General features: G+C 42.1%; 1 protein-coding gene across 1 annotated transcript in view; it reads left to right on the plus strand.

Moving 5' to 3' along the window:
- bbs9 (Bardet-Biedl syndrome 9) overlaps positions 1 to 24721 on the plus strand; it is a 390202-nt gene that overhangs the window by 338267 nt on the left and 27214 nt on the right. Inside the window, 1 exon segment of the mRNA XM_034173643.1 lies at positions 22977 to 23159. Coding sequence (XP_034029534.1) covers positions 22977 to 23159 — 183 coding nt within the window.

A 24721-nucleotide genomic window follows, 5' to 3' on the forward strand; every position in this document is an offset into this window, starting at 1 on the left:
CCTGGTTCTGCTAGAGGTTTCTTCCTGTTAAAAGGGAGTTTTTCCTTCCCACTGTAGCCAAGTGCTTGCTCACAGGGGGTCGTTTTGACCGTTGGGGTTTTACATAATTATTGTATGGCCTTGCCTTACAATATAAAGCGCCTTGGGGCAACTGTTTGTTGTGATTTGGCGCTATATAAAAAAATTGATTGATTGATTGATTTGGCCACACTTATCCAATCCGAATGATATAATGACATCCTGATATCGTTGCTGCACATCCTGGTGAGGTGGATCAGTGAGTCAGTGTATATATATATATATATATATATATATATATATATATATATATATATATATATATATATATATATATATATATATAGTGGGGAAATAAGTATTTGACCTCTGTCAGTTTTGCAGGTTTTCCCACCTACAAAGAATGGAGAGGTCTGTCATTTTTATCGTAGGTACACTTCAACTGTGAGAGACAGAATCTAAAAACAAAAAATCCCAAAAATTACATTGTATGATTTTTAAATAATTAATTTGCATTTTATTGCATTAAATAAGTATTTCCCCCCCTACCAACCAGCAAAAATTCTGGCTCTCACAGACATGATAATTTTTCTTTAAGAAGCCCTCTTATTCTGCACTCTTTACCTGTATTAATTGCACCTGTTTGAACTTGTTACCTGTATAAAAGACACCTGTTCACACACTCAATCATTCACACTCCAACCAGTCCACCATAGCCAAGACCAAAGAGCTGTCTAAGGACACCAGGGACAAAACTGTAGACCTGCACAAGGCTGGGATGGACTACAAGATAACAGGCAAGCAGCTTGGTAGAAGACAACAACTGTTATGATTATTTATTAGAAAGTGGAAGAAACACAAGATGACTCTCAATCTCCCTTGGTCTGGGATTCCATGCAAGATCTCACTTTGTGGGGTAAGGATGATTCTGAGAAAGCTCAGAACTACACAGGAGGACATGGCCAATGACCTGAAGAGAGCTGGGACCACAGTCACAAAGATTACATTAGTAACACATGATGCTGTCATGGTTTAAAATCCTGCAGAGCAGCAAGGTCCCCCTGCTCAAGCCAGCACATATCCAGGCCCGTTTGAAGTTCACCAGTGACCATCTGAATGATGAGAACAACCCCAAGAAAACCATCCCAACCGTGAAGCATGGGGGTGGAAACATCATACTCTGGGGGTGCTCTTCTGCAAAAGGGACAGGACGACTGCACTGTATTGAAGGGAGGATGGATGGGGTCATGTTTTGCGAGATTTTGGCAAACAACCTCCTTCCCTCAGTAAGCGCATTGAAGATGGGTCATGGCTGGATCTTCCAGCATGACAGTGACCCCAAACACACAGCCAGGGCAACTAAGGAGGGGCTCCGTAAGAAGCATTTCAAGGTCCTGGAGTGGCTCCAGACCTGAACTCAATAAAAAAATCTTTGGAGGGAACTGAAAGTCCAAACCTGAAAGATTTGGAGAAGATCTGTATGGAGGAGTGGACCAAAATCCCTGCTGCAGTGTGTGAAAACTTGGTCAAGAACTACAGGAAACGTCTGACCTCTGTAATGGCAGACAAATGTTTCTGTACCAATTGTTAAGCTCTATTTTTCTAGGGGATCAAATGCTTATTTCATGCAATAAAATGCATATTATTTAAAAATCATACAATGTGATTTTCTGGATTTTTTTTTTTTTAGTTTCTGTCTCTCACAGCTCATATATATATATATATATATATATATATATATATATATATATATATATATATATATATATATATATATATATATATATATATATATATATATATATATACGAGGTCTGTCCAAAAAGTATCGGACCTTTTTAGTTTTTGCAAAAACCATATGGATTTGAATCACGTGTGATTGCATCAGCCAAGCTTGAACCTTCGAGCGCATGGAATTCCTCCGCTCCTCTTTCCATGACAAAAACTCCTGTACCAGTAGAATGTGCCGTTCATTTCTAAACTGGACGCTGTCTTGATCCGGTATGTCGTCTGACTAGCACAGGAATTGCGGAAGACGTGGACATCAGCACTTTTTCAGCACATTGAGACAGACGTGCGGAGGAATTACGCACGTTACGGTGGAGCTGTGATGATGAAGCCACAGAACATGTTGGGGCATGTCCAGCTCAGAGGGGTGGACCACTGCTCACACAAAGCCTGCTCACAGGCGAATGACACAACCGACAGGCGTGAAAAAACTCATGCATGTGCACGAAGGTTCAAGCTTGGCTGATGCAATCACACGTGATTCAAATCCATATGGTTTTTGCAAAAAATAAAAAGGTCCGATACTTTTTGGACAGACCTCGTGTATGTATTATATATATATGTATATATATATATATATATATATATATATATATATATATATATATATATATATATATATGTGTGTGTGTGTATGTGTATATATATATATATATATGTAAATAAATAAAATCTTTGTGTGTGTCTTACACTCTTTGGCTTTTGTGCCCTTTTGTTATATCGTCGGTCCATCCCTTTGTGTGTGTGTGTGTGTGTGTGTGTGTGTGTGTGTGTGTGTGTGTGTGTGTGTGTGTGTGTGTGTGTGTGTGTGTGTGTGTGTGTGTGTGTGTGTGTGTGTGTGTGTGTGTGTGTGTGTGTATGTGTATGCGTGTGTGTATGCATAAAACATTTGAGGTCTCCATTGAAGAGCCCCATTGTTGGCAGCACTCAGACACACACTCATAGACTCAAGGGACGGATGTGTTTCCTGAAGTGGGGCTGTTAGCATTTGGGCATTATGATGTTAAAAATTAAAAAAATTCTCATTATTTTCAAGTGCAACAGTCATTCCTCCTGATGAGGAATGGCTATAATAACATGAAATGGTTGTCTGAATGTTTGAAGAGAGGCTTGAGCGAAGACTTGTGACAGGATGAATCCAGGCAAGTAAATGAACGAACATCACTTGTCTTACTCTCAATGATATGGTGCCTTTGAGCAAAGACAGTAATCACCAAGCTCTCCAGTATAGCTGCTTTGTGGCCAACAGATCAGTCTGTGGTTGTTTTTATTAAACTTTATTTAGTTTGATTCTGTCATCACATCACTGTTCTCTCTGTAGCTGGCTGCTGCAGCTCACAGTGTGCTCATTTTCTCTCACTTCCTCTTGACCCCTCTTTGATTCACTACCTCTCTCTTTCCCCATTTTGTGCATTTGGCTCAGATTGGGTTAACCTTCTTTTTCTACTCATTAAAAAAGATCCTGTCTCTTTCTAAACTTATTAAGTATGCATGAAATACAGTGATTTATCTTTGAAATATGATATCTGTTAAGACTTCATTTATGAACTGCTTTGTTTGTCCTGTACACCCGTATACGGTGCATCCAAAAAATATTCACAGCAATTCACTTTTTCCATGTTTTATGTTACAGTCCATTCCAAAAGAGAGTAAATTCATTTTTTCCCTCAAAATTCAGATGCTCAAAGCACTTTACAATTATGCATCACATTCACCCATTCACACAAACACACTCACACACCGATGTCAGGGTGCTGCCATACAAGGCGCTCACTATACAATGGGAGCAACTTGGGGATTAAGGACCATGCCCAAGGGCCCTTAGTGATTTGGAATAACATGGAATAAGTTTTTTTATTATTATTATTATTTTTGCAAATTTGTTAAAAACAAAAGACTAAGAAATCACATGTACGTAAGTATTCACAGCCTTTGCTCATTGCTTTTTTGATGCACCTTTCGTCACATCTTTTTGAATATGATGCCATAAGCTTGGGGCACCTATCTTTTTGGAGTTTTGCCCATTTGCCCATTCCTCTTTGCAGCACCTCTTAAGCCTCAGGTTGGATGGGGAGCGTCGCAACACCACCATTATCAAATCTCTCCGAAGATCTGTATTCTAACTCAGGTCTGGGCTCTGTCTGTCCTGAAGCCACTCCTTTGATATCTTGGCTGTGTGCTTAGCAGTGTTGTGAAAGTAACTTTGACAAGTTACTTTTTTAGTTACTTTTTTAGTTGCTTTATACAGTTGCTTTATGCAGTTACTTCATTAGCAGCATTATGCAATTACTTTATTAGAATCTGCTGAAAATGTGCAACTAATATGTAACTAATAAGGTAACGAGTAATGTAACTTGGTTACGCGTAAGATTTAGCAATCAGCAAAGTAACTCATCAGCAAAGTAACTAATAGTTACTTTTCTGAGTACTAAATCTTAAAAATAACCAAATTAGATTGTGAGTAACTTTATTTATTACATTCAGCAGCTGCCGACAAGGTGTCCGCAGCTGCTAATGAACTAACTGTATGAAGTAACTGTAAAATATAACTGTATAAATTAACTAATGAAGTAACTTTCCAAAGTTACTTTCCCCAACACTGGTGCTTAGGGTCATTGTCCTGCTCAAAGATGAACCATCGCTCTAGTCTGAGGTCAAGAGCACTTTGGAGCAGATTTTCATCCAGGATGTCTCTGTACATTACTGCATTCATCTTTCCCTCAATCCTGGCTTGTCTCCCAGCTCCTGCTGCTGAAAAACATACCCACAGCATGATGCTACCAAGAACATGCTTCACTGAAGGGATGGTATTGGCTAGGTGATGAGCAGTGCCTGGTTTCCTCTAAACATGACACCTGGCATTCACGCCAAAATAATAAACTAAGAAATCACATGTACGTAAGTATTCACACCAAATAATTCAATCTTTGTCTCATTAGACCTGAGAATTTTGTTCCTCATGGTCTGAGAGTGCTTCAGGTGCCGTTTGACAAACTCCAAGTGGGCTGCCATTTGCCTTTTACCAAGGAGTGGCTTCCTTCTGGCTACTCTACCATACTCTACCATGATTGGTGGATTGCTGCAGAGATGGTTGTCCTTCAGGTGGGTTCTCTTCTCTCCATAGGGGAATGTTGGAGCTCTGACAGAGTGACCATTGGGTTCTTGGTCACCTCCATGACTAAGGCCCTTCTCCCCTGATCGCTCAGTTTAGACTGGTGGCCAGCTCTAGGAAGAGTACTGCTGGATCTGAACTTCTTCCATATACGGATGATTGAGGCCACTGTGCTCATTGGGACCTTCAAAGCAGCAGAAATGTTTCTGTACCCTTCCCCAGATTTGTGCATCAATCTAATCCTGTCTCGGAGATCTACAGACAATTCCTTTGACATCATGCTTGGTTTGTGCTCTGACGTGCACTGTCAGCTGTCAGACCTTATATGTAGATAGGTGTGTACCTTTCCAAATCATGTCCAATCAACTTAATTTACCCCAGGTTGCCTCCAATTAAGCTGTAAAAACATCTCAGGAATAAGCAGTGGAAACAGGATGCACCTGAGCTCAATTTTGAGCTTCATGAGAAAGGCTGTGTACATGTTATTTATTTGTTTGTTTGTTTTTTTAAATTTTTAATAAATTTGCAAAAATGTCATTAAATCCTTTTTCACATTGTCATTATGGGGTGTTGTTTGTAGACGTCTGAGGAAAAAAATGAATTTCATCCATTTTGGTATAAAGCTGCAACATATAAAAATGGAAAAACTAAAGCGCTGTGAATACTTTCTGGATGCACTGCATAGAAACATCCAACAGAATGATGAATGTATCTAATGAAAAATAGTGCGCCCGCCATCTGGTAATGTGTATCTATACACAGATGAGATGAGTAATGAAAAATCAGTAAGTTTGGTCATATTTGCAGTGAAAGAAAATGTGAATCCAAGATGCATTATGTTTCATGTTGCTGTAAAAGAAATAACCAAAAACATGCCTGGCCGTGGGTACGCTGGAAAAACCATTTCATAAGCAATAACTATTTTCACAGGGGGGGTTGGAGCCTATCCCAGTGGTCACTGGGCAAGAGGCAGGGTACACCCGCAGGGAACCCACATATTCATGGAGAGAACCTGCAAACTTCACACAGAAAGGACCAGGTCAGAAGTGAACCTGGGACCTTCTCACTGTGAGGCAATAGTGCTAACCACTAGGTGACTGGGCTTCTCCCATTAGTAATTATTACTTTTGTTTGCTGTTACTTACTTATGCTAGTCTAAGGTGAAAACACTTTCTGGTGATGAACAATATACAACATTATTATGTAGCTGCGACGCTATGCATGCTCTAGTTGGCTGATTAATGGTCAGATATTTTCCCATATCTGGACTGGTTACCATGACAATCGGTCCGCAACGCGTATTTTCATTACAAACCAGGAAGCTAAAAACACGATTAGGAAAACAAAGTCAGACATGAACGTACTCCATAAATATCTAAACAGCATCTGAATAAAAACACAGATTGAAAGTTTGCCAGCTAACAAAGTGAACAGGTTTGACTACGAGCCGTCATCAGCTTTCATATTCAGGCGATACTGTAAGTTTGCATGTTTATATATATTAGCCATATAGTAAACGAATTATTAACCTCACTTGTTCAGTCTGTATGGGGATATCAGACCTCGCTAACACATCGGTCTGATATTTCCCCGTACAGACCTCGCAGCCAGCTAATAATCCTTTAATATACAACAAAACACTCATAATTCATATACCTCATGTACAACTTCATTCTGTTTGTCTGTTTCACACATTTTTTCTCATATTGCATTTTATTTGCTTGCACATTTCATTTGCACATTTTTTTCTGTGAATTATTCAGTGTTTAGTGTATATTTATACATGCCTGTACAGAGAGAGTCCAGCTCAAACTGAAGTCAAATTCCTTGTTTCTTATGGATACTTGGTGAATAAAAGCTATTCTGATTCTGAATATGAAGACACCAGCTATGCAGCTGACAACACTTCTCTGACAACACTCTTTGCCTCCTTGCTCTCGGCCGAGACGGTCGCATTTTTCTCTTCTCCCTCCCTCCTTATCTTTCCTGCTTCTGTGGCGTGTTGTCAGTGAGGCTGCCAGGTTTGCTTTTCTGGAAACAGCAAAAATGGATCTGTTAAAGTGGTCTCTGAACGCAATTGACACTATTTTTTCTACAAGACACTCGGGAGCGGAGGACCCGACCTGTCCTGCCGGGACACATGTGATGGGTTACGTGATGGACAGTTGGAGGAAATGGCAGGTCATGTGCCTTTACACGCTGTCTGTGGAGGACGTCGAAGATGTGTATATATTTGGCATGGTGGTGACCGGGTTCCTGCTGTGTGGAGCGGGCATAGCGCTGGTTTACCAGAAAATTAAGAAAGTGGAAGCGGCAATAATTGGCCCGTCCAGGCTGCCCCACATGATTGATTCAATTGGAAGGGCAGTGTCAGCTCAGTCGGCGGGTGTTAACCGCGCGTTGGAAACCATCTCTGGTAGGATGGCTGCACTGGAAAACCGCATTGATCATCAGTAATGACCACATCTCCTCTCCTAATTCAGATGTATTGGAAGCCACTCTGTCTCAGACTGTGAAATCTTTCAGGCGTCTGCTAATCTGGATTTTCATTCGGCTTCCCAAAACACAGCTGCACTTCAAGGCCGCTGTGATAAAAACCTCCTGGAGAAGAACAACGCTCATGCCTCACCCCCCCTGGTCTTCCCCCGCCCTCAGCTTCTCCAGCTCTGACGTTGACTGTGGACAGTGGACTGTTCAGGGCTGGGCCCATCCTCCCTCCAAAACGGACGAGCAAGGCCGTTGATGGCGCCTAAAGGCGGCCCCCGGGTGTTCTGTCTGATAACTGGACTCTTACAAATCTCGGTCGTCGTCTCTCGTCCTGTTGTTGTGTGTGATCATCGTTCATTGTGCTGATGGGTTTTTTCCTGCATTGCTGCTGCATGATTCAATGCAGCAGCAATGAAGGTTTTTCTTTCCCAAGTCTTACCTTGTGTGTGCTTTTTATATGTGTTCATGTACCGGGCCGGCTTACGTGTGTTGTTTGTGTGTGTCGTTTGTCGTCATGAGGCCGGTCATGGTTTGCTCAGCCCTGCTGTTGACCTAAGGCAGGACATACATCTGGAGCTGGTCCCCGGGCACCTAAAGGCGACTTCTGCTCCTAACTGGCAATTAGGATGGGTTAAATGCAGTAAACACATTTCATTGTGCAGGGAACATGTTCCTTTGTGCATATGACAATAAAATTCTTTTGAATCCTTTGGATCCTTGAATCCTTTGAATCCTTCAGTTTTAATTAGACCAGCATGTAGGCACTCATTGTAAGATGACACATAGATGACATTAGGTGTTCAATTATATAGATTGATTTTTTATTTATTTATTTTTTTTTGTGGTTGTCTAACACCCAGGCAATACGGTGGCTTAGTGGTTAGCACCATTGCCTCACAATGAGAAGGTCATGGGATCGATTTCCACCTGTGGTCTCCCACATTCAAATTGTCTGTGTGAATGTTTTTTTTTTTTGTCTATATGTGGCCATGTGATAGACTGGCATTCTGTCCAGGGTGTACCCCGCCTCTCACCCTATGACTGCTGGCACAGGCTCCAGCCCCCCTGCAACCTGATCTTGGATAAGCAGTTTAAGATGTGTGTGTCTGACACCCAATATGTTTAGAGTGTTGTGCCCTCTTCTGATAGTGTGGCAGAAGTACAACATGACATGCACAACCTCAAAGGTTTTCTTGATCATATGAGGTAAAATTGTACAAGTAAGCAAAACTTTATTAACGTGTAATCATATGATTTTTACAAAAATATTTCAAAATCCAAATATGAGTAAAAGATTTAGGGTTATGTGTTTCATAGTTGGTAACAATGGATGGTGTGGGTTTTTTTTTAAGATGTGTGTAAGTGCCACAGCAGAGGTGTGTGTCTATGCTGTGTGTCTCAGCTGATTCCATAGCAATCAGCCGAGAGGAAGCGCGAGAGGTAAAGTTTTAGCTTCAATGTATTTATGTATGTGTGGTTACATCGCTATGTGCAGTTCTTAGAGGGAGCACTATGTTGTATGGCTGGGGGGCCTGGCTGCCTTTTTGTTTCTGTCTTTTGTTTTTCCTTCCAGGTGGCTTGCATTTGGGACTGAGTGGCTGTGTAGCTGAGTTTATCAGGACCTCACCCTGATCACCTGCGGCTCGTCAGGACTCACAGCTGTGGTGCATCTACAATGGATTGGAACATGGTGGCATTTAAGACTGGAGTACACAGTGTGTATTTGCCAGAGACTTGACCTTGTGACCAGACGGGTGGGATCGTCATCTCGGGAGCCATCTCATCATCAGTGGATGCAGAGAACGTCCAGGTTTGATGCATGGTCTGTGAAAGAGGAGAGGGTGAGGTCTCACGCTCGTCAGCACACTTCCTGAGGTATGTTAGCTTTTGTGAATAACATTTATACAGTCAGTAAATGTGGTGTCCCTCACACCTTATTATATTGAGCTGTATGTTGGTCGTTTAAATCAGCTTCCTCTGCAGTGGAGTTTTGTGAACTGGATGTTCCATGCCTGCAGGGTGGGAAGCTGATTAGTAATTAAGCCAGGAAGTGTTTGCTGTTTGTGCACCTTTGAGCGTTCTCTCTGTGTGTTGAGTGTGGACTCACATAATGATTCCTTCTTTCACAGACTCGGTTTGTCGCGGCCACCTGGGGGGTGTCGGCAGGGTCCTTGGGTCCGAACCAGTTCTGGCTCCGGACCGTTAGCGCTGCTGGGAGCGCACCGCAATCCACCACGCCAGACCGCGCACTTTTATATTTTTCACAGCACTGTTATGTTCATTAAACTCTGTTATCCTTTGTACCGTGCTCTGCTTATTTTATACTGGGTCCTTCAAACGCTGGTCGGTTCTCCGGGCTGCGTCCGACACATAACAGTAGTCTCTGGCCAAACATCACGGACCCAGCGGTAGCAGAGACGGTAACGCGCCGGGAAGGCGGCAGCAGATGTTCAGAAGTTATCCGGATCAGTTGCGGGTGCTCTCCGCCCGGATGGTGCGCGTTGGAGAACCCATTACTGAATACTGATTTGAGCGCTCATGCAGCCGTGTTCCTGTGTGTGCCTTATCCGAGGGTCGTGGTGGAGTGTGACTGGCGACGGCTTCGCGTCACGCTCCGACCGGATAAGAGGTTTAAACGGGAGCTGCAAGAGTGTGTCTGTAATGGGTGCACGCACACGGCGGAGCTCTGTGGCACGGGTCGCTGTGCTTCCCGTGTGACAGTTGTAGCCCCGTTTCCCCGGATGAAGATAACTACTGCGTCTGTTGTGTCAGCTCCGGTGTTATTTAGTTAAATCACATTTTTGGTTGTGTTGCTCACAGGAAAAGCAGCATGAATTATTTTCTGTCACCAAAGGGGGTTTTTCATTTTTAGCACTCTGGCTCCCTCTGTTGGTGACTGAGTCACATTACCGTCAAGCTCTTAAGTTGGAACAGGTGTGTTCCATTTGTTTGAGTTTGACGGTATAAATCACTTATTTGTTTTGTGTTAGTTCATTTTGTGTGGGTGTTTTTTGAGTTGGTTTTTGTGTGGGATTTTTTTTTTTACACTATTAGTGTCTGGGGTCGTGTCCCTGCAGTTCTGTCTGGAAAAAAAAGAAAAAGGACCCAAGCAACGTTATGTTAGTCTGTTAGTCTTTCTTTTTATTTCTTTCAGTTTCACCTCCCAGGGTTTGATGGGACGGTCCCCTGGGGGGTCATGCGGGGGTAATTGGATTGTTTTTTCTTTTTGTTTTGTTTTTTGTTATGCCCTCTCTTCTCCTCTGACTCCAGCCGGGTGAGCCGTAGAGTCGGCGTTGCTGGAGTGGTGCAGTTTGGTTATGCTGGGCGTTTCCCAGGTAACCTCTGCACCCGGGAGGGGAGGGGGGGGGTTTGGGGTGTTTTCTCTTTGTTCCCTCTCTTCTCCTCTGGCTCCAGCCGTGTGATCCGTAGTGTCGGCGTTGCTGGAGTGGTGCAGTTTGGTTATGCTGGGCGTTTCCCAGGTAACCTCTGCACCTGGGGGGGGGGGGGGGGGGGGGGTTTGTTTGTTGTTTCCCTGTTCCACCTCCGGCTTCAGCATGCCTTTGAGCCGTCTGCCATCGGCGTGGCTGAGGTTTGGGGCAGTGGGATATACCTGCAGCTGGTGGCTGGTTTAGAAGTCGGAGGAGTGGCGCCGTTTTGTGCCGTCTGCCATAACCGCTGTTCCACTCCTCCCGGTTGGCTTCTGGGGTATAGTCACAGTTGGTGACACTGGACGTGCTTCCAGTTTCCACTGCGCCAAGGGGGTGGGGTTGGGGTTGTTTTGTTTGTATGTTTTTTTTTTCTCCTTTTGTTTTTCCCCCCAGTTTCCACCCTCAGGGTTTGACTGTGGTGTCCTCTGGGGGGGAAAGGGCTGTGGGTCCATCTAGCCATAGACGGCCGGGGCTGGGTCTGTTGGTCATGAGGGGAGGCGTCTCCTGGGGTTGATGGAATGGTCCTCTGGGAGGCGCTGGGTGTCCCCGTGGGTGACGTTGGATCCCAGAGGGACCTCGGCTGTGGTTATTACTCCTGGAGCTGGCGGGATGTCCTCTGGGGTGTGTTGGCCCCTACATGTCGTTGGGGGGGGGGGGGTGGTGTTAGCATTTTTATTTGCAAGCTTAAGTTTGGGTTTTTCTTTTCTCCCCTTCCCGGGGTTTGATGGAACGGTCCTCTGGGGGGGGGGGGGGGGGGTGTTTTGGTTGTTTGTGTTTGTCTTTTTTGTTTTATGACTAATCAGACTGTGAACATGGTTGGACAAAGGCTGACCGCACAGGTTCAAGAACTCCTGGCCACACCTGTGCTAATTGACTGATAGAAACAAGGGCAAAGATGCAGCCAGAGGAGAAGACATCTACCATTCTGTTGGAAGATGAATGCGGATACGGTTTCCAGCCATGGTCCCTGGAGGGGGGTGTTTCTCCTGGGCCAGGTTTGTGTGGTCGCCGGGAGGCTTCCCGTGAGGGTGGGGTACTGTTGTATGGCTGGGGGGCCTGGCTGCCTTTTTGTTTCTGTCTTTTGTTTTTCCTTCCAGGTGGCTTGCATTTGGGACTGAGTGGCTGTGTAGCTGAATATATCAGGACCTCACCCTGATCACCTGCGGCTCGTCAGGACTCACAGCTGTGGTGCATCTACAATGGATTGGAACATGGTGGCATTTAAGACTGGAGTACACAGTGTGTATTTGCCAGAGACTCGACCTTGTGACCAGACAGGTGAGATCGTCGTCTCGGGAGCCATCTCATCATCAGTGGATGCAGAGAACGTCCAGGTTTGATGCATGGTCTGTGAAAGAGGAGAGGGTGAGGTCTCACGCTCGTCAGCACACTTCCTGAGGTACGTTAGATTTTGTGACTAACATTTATACAGTCAGTAAATGTGGTGTCCCTCACACCTTATTATATTGAGCTGTATGTTGGTCGTTTAAATCAGCTTCCTCTGCAGTGGAGTTTTGTGAACTGGATGTTCCATGCCTGCAGGGTGGGAAGCTGATTAGTAATTAAGCCAGGAAGTGTTTGCTGTTTGTGCACCTTTGAGCGTTCTCTCTGTGTGTTGAGTGTGGACTCACATAATGATTCCTTCTTTCACAGACTCGGTTTGTCGCGGCCACCTGGGGGGTGTCGGCGGGGTCCTTGGGTCTGAACCAGTTCTGGCTCCGGACCGTTAGCGCTGCTGGGAGCGCACCGCAATCCACCACGCCAGACCGCGCACTTTTATATTTTTCACAGCAATGTTATGTTCATTAAACTCTGTTATCCTTTGTACCGTGCTCTGCTTATTTTATACTGGGTCCTTCAAACGCTGGTCGGTTCTCCGGGCTGCGTCCGACACATAACACACAATTTGTCATGTTACCTGTATATTTGCAGATTAATGTTACACAAACCAATCTGGCTTACTTTGGCAATTGCTGCTGTCCACTCACACAGACACAGACTTTCTTCCTTCCATGTTTTAGTAGTATCAAATACCAAATACTGAATCCATTTGTCAAGCAAACCACTGGCGTACATTGGCATTCAGGCCAGCAGATCACTTATTTATCTCAACACACATGCTTCCATTAGTCTCAGATCTGCTTTCACCTCTTCCTTCTCTCTCCCTTTTTCTCTCTCTTTACTCATCTCTCCTCATCTCCCATTTCCCTCCTTTCCTTTGTCCGGCTTGTCCTTTCTTGTTGTGCTCACCTTCATCTGTCTTGTTCTGTCATCACTCCACTCATCTTTTTTCCTCTGTTGTTGTAATGATGGAGAGATTGACCCCTGGCTTGAGGTCAGAGTTCACCTCCCAAACCACAGCTCATTCACACATTCATTCACTGCTGAGCTGTGTACTGAAAAAAAAGGTCTGTATGTACTGGCTTTTCTCATCTTCATTTCAAAGCAAGTATTCTCTTTCTGTTTGCCAAACTCCAAATTTCTGAGCTCTATGTTTGCTAGAAAAACATTCTATAAATTTGCAGAAACAGTTCAGTTTCTAAGTGGCTGTCAGCCAAAAATATAAGTGCAAGTAATCAGACCTTGCATATCTTTTTACAGGCAACGAGTAGCAAGCCGTTTATTTGAATGGTGCTATTTTTTTCTCCTTTCATTTTAGCCCTGTTTAATTCTCCATTAGAGAATAAATCCAATCCATCAAATGCCAGTACTGTGCAATTGTCAGAAAGCAATAGTCCTCCACAGTTGTGAACTTTTATGTATCAAATACCAGCCTCCTGTAATCTTAAAAAAGAGCCCAAAGGGAACAACATACCTCCATATCCGTAGCAAAATCTTTTGCTAAAAATCACTTAATTCCATTGTACACAGGTTTTACTTGGTGACAGAGGAGATATAGTTTTATTTATGTAACAAATACTCTTATGTATAGGACAAGTGAAAATCTTGACCTCAAAGCTTGGACATACTGGTTTTATTCTGATATAAATTATATTTGTTTGTAATAGTAATTCACATTTTTATGGTTTGTGTATGAATTTCTGTGCAGCACGGTGGCTTAGTGGCTAACACTGTTGCCTCACAGAGAGAAGGTCATGGGTTTAATTCCCGCCTGTGGCCTTTCTGTGTGGAGTTTGCATGTTCTCCCCGTGTTTGCATGGGTTTCCTCCGTGTGCTCCGGTTTCCTCCCACATCCAAAGACGTGCGGGTTAGGTGGACTGGAATCTTTAAACTGTCCGTTGGTGTGCGAGTGGGTGTGACTGTGTTTGTTTGTCTGTTTGTGGCACTGTGACAGACTGGCATCCTGTCCTGGGTGTACCCCGCCTTGCACTCTGTGACTGCTTGGATAGACTCCAGCCCCCCGCGACCCTTAATTGCACTAAGCGGTTGAAGATGAGTGTGTGTGTGTGTGTGTGTGTGTGTGTGTGTGTGTGTGTGTGTGTGTGTGGTGTTGTGTGTGTGTGTTGTGTGTGTGTGTGTGTGTGTGTGTGTGTGTGCATTCCTGCAAAATGATTAATTCATCAAGGCACTTTTAAATGCATACAAGCAAAACTATAACTTCTTTGGTGGAGATATAATTGTGATACATGTTTATTTCTGACTTTATTTTGTGTTTTGGCCTTGTTTTTCTCCCATTCCCATGAATAAAGTGATAAAGCTGTTCAGGGTGAATTGAAGCTTGCTCAAAAGGGAGTAAATCAGCTGCCTAACTGAGTGAGTGGTGACAGTAATGAAGTAGCAGTGGACTGGATGCTCATAAAGCTGTTTACACAGGTTGTCCAGTTCAAGCTCAGATTCTTTGGGGATAAATGGGTCTGTTGTAGAGAAGCAGTTCTCAGTTGAACTGAATCACTCAGAAAGGCAAAACTTTAGTCTTGATATGTTCGATACTGTAGTTAATTATTTATTTTAATTATTTCTATCACAGATCCCCTGTAATTGTGAAATAAAGCTGTAGTGCAACATGCCTCTGAGGAATTAACATGTTGAATAGCCTCAGAAGGGAACTCTCAGAAATTGTAACACTTCATTTTCATGTCAACCGATGGAGATGGTTGGAATTTTACTTTGATGGTTTTTTTTTTATTTCTAACGTCTGACTGTGTAACATTTGGATATGTATTGCATGTAGTACTTGTTTGTGATGTTTCACAAAGCAAAAGTAGAGAAGCACCAACTAGAGCTTGATTTTTCTACAGCAGCATTGACAGTGACCACTTGATCCACCAGATCGGGTCACAAATAAAATAACAGTCATATGACACACATACATTTGGGGTTGGAAGCTTACATACACTCATCATGGGCATGAATGTCATGGTAATTTTAGCTTTTAAAGGATGTCTTTGAACTGTTTTTTGGCAGGTTGGATTGAGTCAACAGCATATTCTGTTCATGACTTTAAAAAGCAACAATTGGGCGCACAAGTTTGAATTTATTTTGGATATTCTCTTATCCACACAGGGTCAAAAATATACATGCATGCTCAAATATATGAATATACCTCCACTAATATTTGGATCAATGTTCATTAGCAAGCTGCACATCAACCATACAGTAGTGTTCAGAATAATAGTAGTGCTATGTGACTAAAAAGATTAATCCAGGTTTTGAATATATTTCTTATTGTTACATGGGAAACAAGGTACCAGTAGATTCAGTAGATTCTCACAAATCCAACAAGACCAAGCATTCATTATATGCACACTCTTAAGGCTATGAAATTGGGCTAATAGTTAAAAAAGTAGAAAAGGGGGTGTTCACAATAATAGTAGTGTGGCATTCAGTCAGTGAGTTCATCAATTTTGTGGAACAAACAGATGTGAATCAGGTGTCCCCTATTTAAGGATGAAGCCAGCACCTGTTCAACATGACCTCTTCAAGTATTTTGACATATCCAAACTGATCCATGATACCTGGTATGCAGGCTCGGACTGATAATCTGTGATTTTGAGTCCTCGGCGCCTGGACTTCTCTCCGCTCTTCTACTGATACAAGGTTGGAGTCATTTCTTTTATCTTAATTAACTGTGCTTTACTTTTGTTAATCTTTAAATGCAACAGCTACGGACTTCAGCTCCTTAATTTGCTGCTGTGTGAATCCTAGCAGTGGTTACACATTACCCCCCCCCTCTCTCACACACACTCACACACACACTTTGGAGACACAAAAACTTTTTCCGCTTGTGTGCATTTGCTTCCGTTTTGTCAGACCCGGCGCCAGAAAAAAAAAGTATTAAGGGGGCGATGAGTTTATCACAGGGGGCGGGGTCGCCCCCCCCCCCCCAAAAAAATAGTGCGCACCGGAGGAGACGTGCGCTCCTGGAAAACTCGTGTATTTACGCTGCACTCTTCACTGACTAAGAGTGAAGAGTGATGACAGTATTTTTAAAAATTATTATTTGAATGTATAGACCCTCGGTCAAGTGATCTCTTGCATACCACAGAGCCGGTGTTCTGTCGAGATGAGGTGTGCCAACTTTCGACACTCTGAGCTGTGGACGTACCTTCACATTGTCCAATAGAACCGACGCGTTGGGCCAAAACACAGAAGACCTCGTGGCAGAAACCATTGATCTCTACAAAATGGATTGGACCAATCCAATTGGTGCAGAAACCACTGATCTGTACAAAACATTAATGTGTGACAGGACTGCTCATTTATAGAGCAGTTTTCTGAAAAAAAATCATTGGAAATGTTTTTTTGTTGTTGTTACCTCAACATTTCTGATTACTGTTAAAAAAGTTTAGAACACTTGTAATTAAAATAGGTAAATAAATCAATAAGTGGTTCTTTAGAAACCTTTCATCTGTATTAAAACCACCTGTTATTTCAGATTAGATAATTTCTTGTTTAACATAAGGAACCTCAGACATTTATTTTTAGACAAATAAAATAACATGGAAACTTGTATATTTTTTGAAGTCTGGTAGATTATTTATCTTATTTCAACCAGAAAAACAAACACTAAATAAATACAAGTGTTTATTATAAATGCAAAAGGAAATAATTTAACAATGACTGCAGTGTGATTGTAAAGTAGGATTTCTGTGACATAAACCTCATGATGTTTTATATATATATATATATAGTCATTTAAACTTGTAATTTCGTCAAAATGTGTAATTGCCTTTAATGTTATCAGGACGCCCCCTCGTGGTGCCGGGTCCGCGTTTTATACTATGATCAAGGTGAAATGACAGTGAAAGTGTGTGTTTAGGTGTGTGTTCATGGTGTTTAGGTGTATAGTATTTGTTCATTGGGGGTTCGGTATGGACGGGTGGGTGTACGTGTTTGGGGGTGGATTCGTCGGGCCAATAGTGGGCTGGTCCAGAGGAAAAATGCCAGGGCCGAAATTTGTTCCCAGTCCGACCCTGCTGGTATGCGATATATAGGCCCAACACCATAGTAGGAGAAACATGCCCATATCATGATGCTTGCACCACCATGCTTCACTGTCTTCACTGTGAACTGTGGCTTGCATTCAGAGTTTTAGTCACATAGCACTACTATTCTGAACACTATGTGTTGGTAGCCATCAACATCTTTTTGGCATAATTCTAGCTGGATATTTGACCACTTTTCTTGAAGAGTTAATTTAAATTGGTTGGTTTCCTGACACAGACCCAGCTTTTAAGCATAATCTGCAAATTTTCAATAGGGTTGAGTTTGGGGCTTTAAGAAGACCATTCCAAGAGCTTAATGCTAGCCTGCTTTATCCAACCCACAGCTAGCGGGAAGTAGTCCTCCTTATTCATTATTTCATCCACTTTGTGGAATGCACAGAGAGAGAGATAGAAAAGATGAGGCAAAAACACACGAAGAAAATCAAAGTGTCAAAAAGAAAAAGACACTCTCTCTTCTGCCTTCTTCTTTCTGCAAAATATTGACTTATCCACATACTCTGCGCACACACACAGGCAATCATTCACTCTGACATTCACAATTACACGCCATTTACATTCAACAGGAGTTTTAGAAGAAGCCAGAGTACCTGAAAAGAATGTGTGAACACAAAAATCGCTAGATCGGGTTCGAACACAATTCAGATGGTTTTCGGTAAAAATTTTAACGACTGATGTGAGATTTTGGTCTGTAAGTGTCGCTTTAAGGACGGCCCACGGCGCCTGACGGCGATCTGTGCTCCGAGGCGGCGTCGTCTCGCTGTTTCAAGCTGAAAACTTCCACATTTCAGGCTCTGTTCACCCAGGTCGTCATCAGAGAACAGAGAAGTTTCAGAAGAAGTCGGCATGAGGAGTTTATGCGGACATTCCACTATTCCACTGTTAAAGGAGATTTTGTAATGAAAGAACGTGCGGGCAGATTCGCATGTCGGGCCGGACCCGACCACGGGGGGGTCGCGACAGGAAAAACACCTCCATTGGAAACCTTAACGGACAAGTTGGCACATGCCCAGCTGTTAAACAATTTCTCAGATACTCACTTGTTGAAAGCCATCAAAAGCCGCCTGAATTTTACAAATGGTTTTCAACACGGAGGTGTTTTTCCTGTCGCGGCGCAGACGGATTTGCGACGTTGTCATGGAACCGACTCGGCGAATTTGCTCGCATGTTCTTTCATTACAAAATCTCCTTTAACAGTGGAATGTCCGCATAAACTCCTCATGCCGACTTCTTCTGAAACTTCTCTGTTCTCTGACGACGACCTGGGTGAACAGAGCCTTAAATTAGGATGTTTTCAGTCCGAAACAGCCAGACGGACGCCACCTCCAACCGCGCCGCGCCTATCCGCTTTGTGAGCTGTCCTTAAAGCGAAAGAAACTCCACAATCTCTCATCAGCCGTTAAACTTTTCACCGAGAACCAGCTGAATTTCTCGAATAGTGTCCACTCGGATATCTTTCACAGGTCCTGAAAAAATTTTGATAAAGCAACACGCGCCGTCTCCAGCAGCGTCTCAGACAAAGGATTTCAGCCGAGAGGGCTGGACCAGTGCTCACTCAAAGCCTGCCCACAGGCGGATGACGTCACCGACACGTGTGAAAAAACTCACACATGCGCACGAGGGTTCAAGCATGTCTGTTGTAATCGCACGTGATTCAAATCCATGTTTTTCTTTTTTTTTTTTTATAAAACTGCCGGTTAGTTTTCTAATAATCCTCGTATTCCTCAACTGTGGTAGGAACATTAAAGTTCCTTTGAGTAGTTGCTCTATTTTAGTGGATTGTCATGTGCTGTAAAAGTGGGCAATCAAGGCCAAGCGTGGCAGTAATTTACTGTGGGGTGGGTTTTGAAGTGTGCATGTAAATTTTTTATTTTTAAAAAAAAAAAACATTCACAGCTTGTTCATCAGTTACTTTCTCTGTCAAATAAACTTTGACTTGTAACAAGGGGCATTTTATTATTTCATGGAATGTGTGAAAATATTGGAATAAAATAGAGACTGGGATTTTCAGGTGGATCTGGACCCTTTTAATTTTTTTTTATTTTTTTTTAACTTTGTGTGATAGGCAGTGGTGGGCACAGCTAACAAAAAAGTTAGCTTTGATAACAGATAATCAGCTAACTGAAAAGTTACCTTTTATAAAGCTAAACAGATAAACCACCCAAAAATTTCTCGGAAGCTACAGCTAACCGATAACTTCCAGTACCGGCACACTTGCAACTACGAACAAGCTGATTTGGAGTTTTAACACCACAGTCGCTTCTGGTAGCATCAAAGGTGACCACAGACCCAAACAGTGAATCAGCACTTCTGTCTTTGAGTGCCCTGCCCACTGCTGGAAGCTCCTGTTTACTACATAGCTTGCAGCAGAGACACGGTTGAGAGGAGCAGTGAAGCTCAACTCTCTACTCAGTAACAACCTCGCCGTAAGGTGAAGGTCTTGGAAAATAAAGCAGTGTTGACTTATGGTTTGGATTTAAAAATAAAATGAATACAGATAGAATTACTCCATTAATTTAAATTGTGTCATTTGTACAAAGTTAAAATATAACATATATCTTTTAATGTTAAATAATGCACTAATTCTGAAGCTTTGTAACAAACACAGACAGATACGAAAGGGATTATGGGGAAAATGTGCCTCCGCTAAACACTGATTGGTTAACTCATTCATTCTATATAAAAACAACACGTTAATGTGAGGTGTGTGTTGGGTGTTTACATATATAAATGTGCTTTTGTAAAATATGCCATTTTTTATTTGTAAAAAAAAAAAAAAAAAAGCATTTGTACGGAGCCCGTCTGGGGACATGGTGGTTAATTTTTTTTTTTTTTTGGCCCAGATTATTACGTTCCCTCGCAATATTATTGCATTCCCTCTCAATAGTTTTTATGTTCCCTCGCAATAACCTAATATCATATTAAAGCTCATGCCTATCACAGCACACAGTGAGTGGAATCAGGTGGTGAGAGACTGAACAAAAATTAACCACCATGTCCCCAGGCAGGCTCCGTACATTTCCAAAAAAAAGTCAAGTTGTAATTAAATAACCGTTTGATATAACCAGTGTCAAAATAAATAGCACTTCCATCTCCTGGCATCCAGACGCTCATACTGCCATGAACACTACTGGCCAGCAGATGGCAAAAGAGACTGTGAAAACTTGCCAAAACAAAATTCCAGATAATCCGTGTCTGCTACATTTAAGATGCGTACAAACACAATAAAAACATCTATAAACCCAGACAGTATATTCATGAGAGTTTTGGGCACAATATACAAAGAGTTTAATGCTGTTGTCTGTGTGGAGCCTGATCAGAGCGTCTCAAATGCATTTCGTCTGTCGTGAATGTACTGAGGTACCCATAATGCACCTGGACACAGCATGTCCACACTAAAACCTTCAAAATTAGTGCATTACTTTAAAACTAAAACATATAGCTGATGTTTTCACTTTATAAAACTTCAGATGTGATGTTAATTTAAATAACTTGTCCAAAATTAGTTTGGTTAAAATTCTGACCACAAGTTAAAAATGTATGCCTCTGGATGACTTGGGTGATATTGCCAGTGTATCAGTATGGGGTCAAAAGAAATTAGTTTTTTTTCTTTTCTGTTACCAGTTCTCCTTTGCCTGCAGAGAATAGAGCGGTTTCTTTGGAGACCAGCTCTCCTCTGTTTGCAGAAAATAAAACTACGCATCTACTGTAAAACATTTAACAGGTAAGTACTCAACTGATTTTAGATTAAATAAATGTTTGTAACTGTTGAGCTTTGTTTACCATGTCTGCAAAAATATGTTAGCGGTCTAAGAATTATCGGACCAAAACTTATCGGAAGATAATTGGTCTGATGATGGTTTTCAAAGTTATCTGAAAAGCTAATCCGATAATGAAAACATTATCTTCGATAATTAGCGGTTAGCGGATTAGTGGAACAGTGCCCACCACTGGTGATAGGGTATCTGGAATCTTCTTAGAGAATGCCCTTAAACAAGTGCCATTCTAGTTGAATAATATGCTCATATTATCTTCTAATATTTATGTTAAATAACGTCCTTGCAAATCACATATCTTACAACAATTTCATAGCCTATCAAGAAAATGAACTGGAGAAACAAGTTACATTTGGCATTGTATTGTCTAAAATCTAAATATTTATATTTAATATAAAATGTAAATATAAAATAAAACTGCCATTCCATGGCAGTTTTATTTGTGCAGCTCTTGGAGTCCTAGACAAATTTCCCGGAAGGGACAATAAAGTGTATCGTATCATATTGTATTATACACTTAAAAATAAACTGAAGAGATCAACACTGTAAAATGCCAGAGGATGAGCCAGCTATGAGTTTGGATCTATTTTTGTTTTTGTTTTTTTTTCTGGTAAGTTTTAAATTGTAAGGCTGTTATAACTGTGCATGTACAGATGGTAATAAGTGTTAAACATATTACCATTTTTCTCAGTAAATATATTTCTAAAGGCGCTATTGACATGAACTTTTCACCAGATGTTGGTAACAACCCAAGTAATCCACAAAGACTTCAAACCATAGATGTCCATTATGTGTAATAATGTGAACTAATACAGGAAAAAAATATTGAACACTTGAAGAAAGGGAGATGCGAAAAGACATGGAAAGCCAATTTTAATTTCAATTCATTACATTTTACATAGTGCCAAATCACAACAAAGCTGCTTCAAGGTGCTTCACACAAGTGAGGTCTAATTCTACCAATTCCTACAGCAAGCACACAGGTGACAGTGGTCAGGAAAAACTCCCTCAGATGATGTTGAGGAAGAAACCTCAAGCAGACAAGACTCAGGGGGTGACCTGCTGCTTAGGCCATTCTAACAGTTACAGTGTTTTTACAAAGTTTTACAAAGCTGAAGAAACAGAAAACAGGAAATCAAAACATTTGCTGCATCAGCTTCAGACATGACATCTCTCGGTCAGTCCAGCATTCTGTTGTACACAGACGATACTCCCTCACATTGCCCTCCGCACCTCAGACAGACAGAAAAATAGCAAAATCAGTCAGCCGGATAAACCACACCTAAGGTAATACTGTATGTATATGTCACAGACATGAACGAGTGAAGCTCTTCAGCATCTCACCATATCATTTAGGTCCTTCATACGTTTTTCAGCAAATGCTTCAGGGGAGTATTAGCATGGCTAAAACTGCCCCATGCATCCCCAGACTATATAAGTGTGTTCAATATTTTTTCTGTGTCATTTCACATTATTTCACATAACTTAATTTCTGTACTTATTTGTTTTGGTTTCTTTCCATGCACGGATTACTTGGGTTGTTACCAACATCTGGTGAAAATTTCATGCCAAAAACACCTTTAGAAATATATTTACTGAGAAAAATGGTGACATGTTTAATACATATTTTACCCGCTGCATATGCTTTCTTTCTTTCTTTTTTTATTCTGAATAAAATGTTTTATTATTAGGCTTAATTGTAGTTTTAAGATGTTACCACAGAAACACAAATGGAACTTTTATTTTAGTGTTATTTTATTGTATGTTCTTATTGTTGCTTTTCACCTTTGGTGTCAGCATCCATTGGCATGCTCAGGTCCAAGACAAATTTACTCATGTATTCAATAAAGGTCAGTCTGTCTTAATTGCTTTGTTTCCACATGAGGCTGGTTGTCATGTGAGTGATGACTGTGGAATATTCTCCACTGAATGTCTTCAATAAATGACTGCCTCTCTACACCAGGTGATGGAGTTGGCAGAGGCTGCTGAGGAGAATCGGGCTCGGCTGGAGGAGGCATTTGTCCGTTTGCGCAGTGCTACACACCTGCTGGTGCTGTTGCTGTCACTGTGGCAGGGCCTGACGCCCGACCAGACCACCATACTGGAGGCCACGCTGCTGCCACTGCTTCAGGATACACCACAACTGGTATACACACACACACACACACACACACACATGAACAAGGCCATTAACATGTCTGTATCTGTCCATCCATCTCCAGCTCTCTCAGTAAACACAGTCCAAGCTTAAACATACACTCTCAAAACTTTAAAAATACATTAAGTACTACTGGCCCCTGAGGAGCACACATAGACACACACTCTCACCCACTCAACACTCACTTGCTAGCTCCATGCAAAGTGTGTGTTCTGTGGGACTTGTTTATGCTTCACTAGCCTGTGTATACAGCCATGTGTATTTGTGTGTTTGCATAGATCACTTGTCACCTAAACTGGTTTGGAGCATGAACCACTACTGGGGAAACAAAATATAATAAATGTAATTCACTTTGGAGAAATTGACAAGACTACTATTGCACAGCCATCAACTCTCAGCGCAGAATTACATTCAGATTAGTTTATTTGTCCCATACACAATTGTGAAATCACTGGCAGGGAAAGTGGTTATACAGCGCTCATGTGTGAGGAGCAGAAGAAGTCAGATCTAATTTTTGGATTTTGGAAAAAGAACACAGGCCAAAAGGAGTTTGTTGATTTAAAGTAATGCTATGACAGGGGCCAACCAGAGGAGATGTGGAAGTGTGTATGAAGAAGCTGAGAGTGAGAGAGATCTATGTTAGGGTAGTGCAGGATATGTACTACACAGTATGTGGGTACCCACGATGGTCCCTGGACAAAGTGCAGAAGACCCAGAGAACAAAGAGACCACATAGACAGGAGACGGAGACAAGAAGAAGAGGAGTGTCTCTCCCTTATTTAGCAAGAGTAGGGGAAAAACTATAGAGGATCTTCAGACAGCACAAAATCCCAGTTTACTTTAAACTGGTTAACACCTTGAGACAGAAATTAGTTCACCCTAAGGACAGGATCCCTAGTTACAAACAGAGCAATGTAGTGTATTCTATCAGATGTCAGGAAAACTGTAACGAACTGTAACGAACCCTAACCCTTTACATAGGTGAGACTAAGCAACTTTACACAAAAGGCTATACCAGCACCGCAGAGAGGGCGCCAGTGGACCTCAGTCTGCAGTTCATCTCCACCTTAAAGACACTAACCACACGTTTGAGGACAAGGAAGTTAAAATATTAGCCAGAGAGAAGAAATGGTTTGAGAGAGGGGTCAAGGAGGTATTCTTTGTGAAACATTTGAAACCCAGCCTTAACCGGGGAGGGGGTCTGAGACACACTTTATCCCCTGTTTACAATGGGGTACAGTTTCAGTCTTTTGTTCATGGTAATCAGCAGAGTCGTCAAGGGAGCCATCAAGAGAGGGTCCGTCCCATCATTAGGAGGGACAGCTGCCCTCTCATTAGGAGGGTGCTAACTAGAGCACAATAGGTGTGAATTAGAGCTATTGTTTAGTCACTAGCCTATAGCAGTCTGCCTCTCGGTAGGAGGGGTCTGGTTAGGTTTAAAACTCCAGCTTTTGTGACTTCTTGATTATTCTTCTCTACAAGAGTCAAGACAGAAGTCAGACCACCAGAGCAGGAATTTTAGCTGAGGAAGCTTCTGCGATTTGAAGCGA

This window comes from Thalassophryne amazonica, chromosome 7, assembly GCF_902500255.1.
Source record: "Thalassophryne amazonica chromosome 7, fThaAma1.1, whole genome shotgun sequence".
NCBI lineage: Eukaryota > Metazoa > Chordata > Actinopteri > Batrachoidiformes > Batrachoididae > Thalassophryne > Thalassophryne amazonica.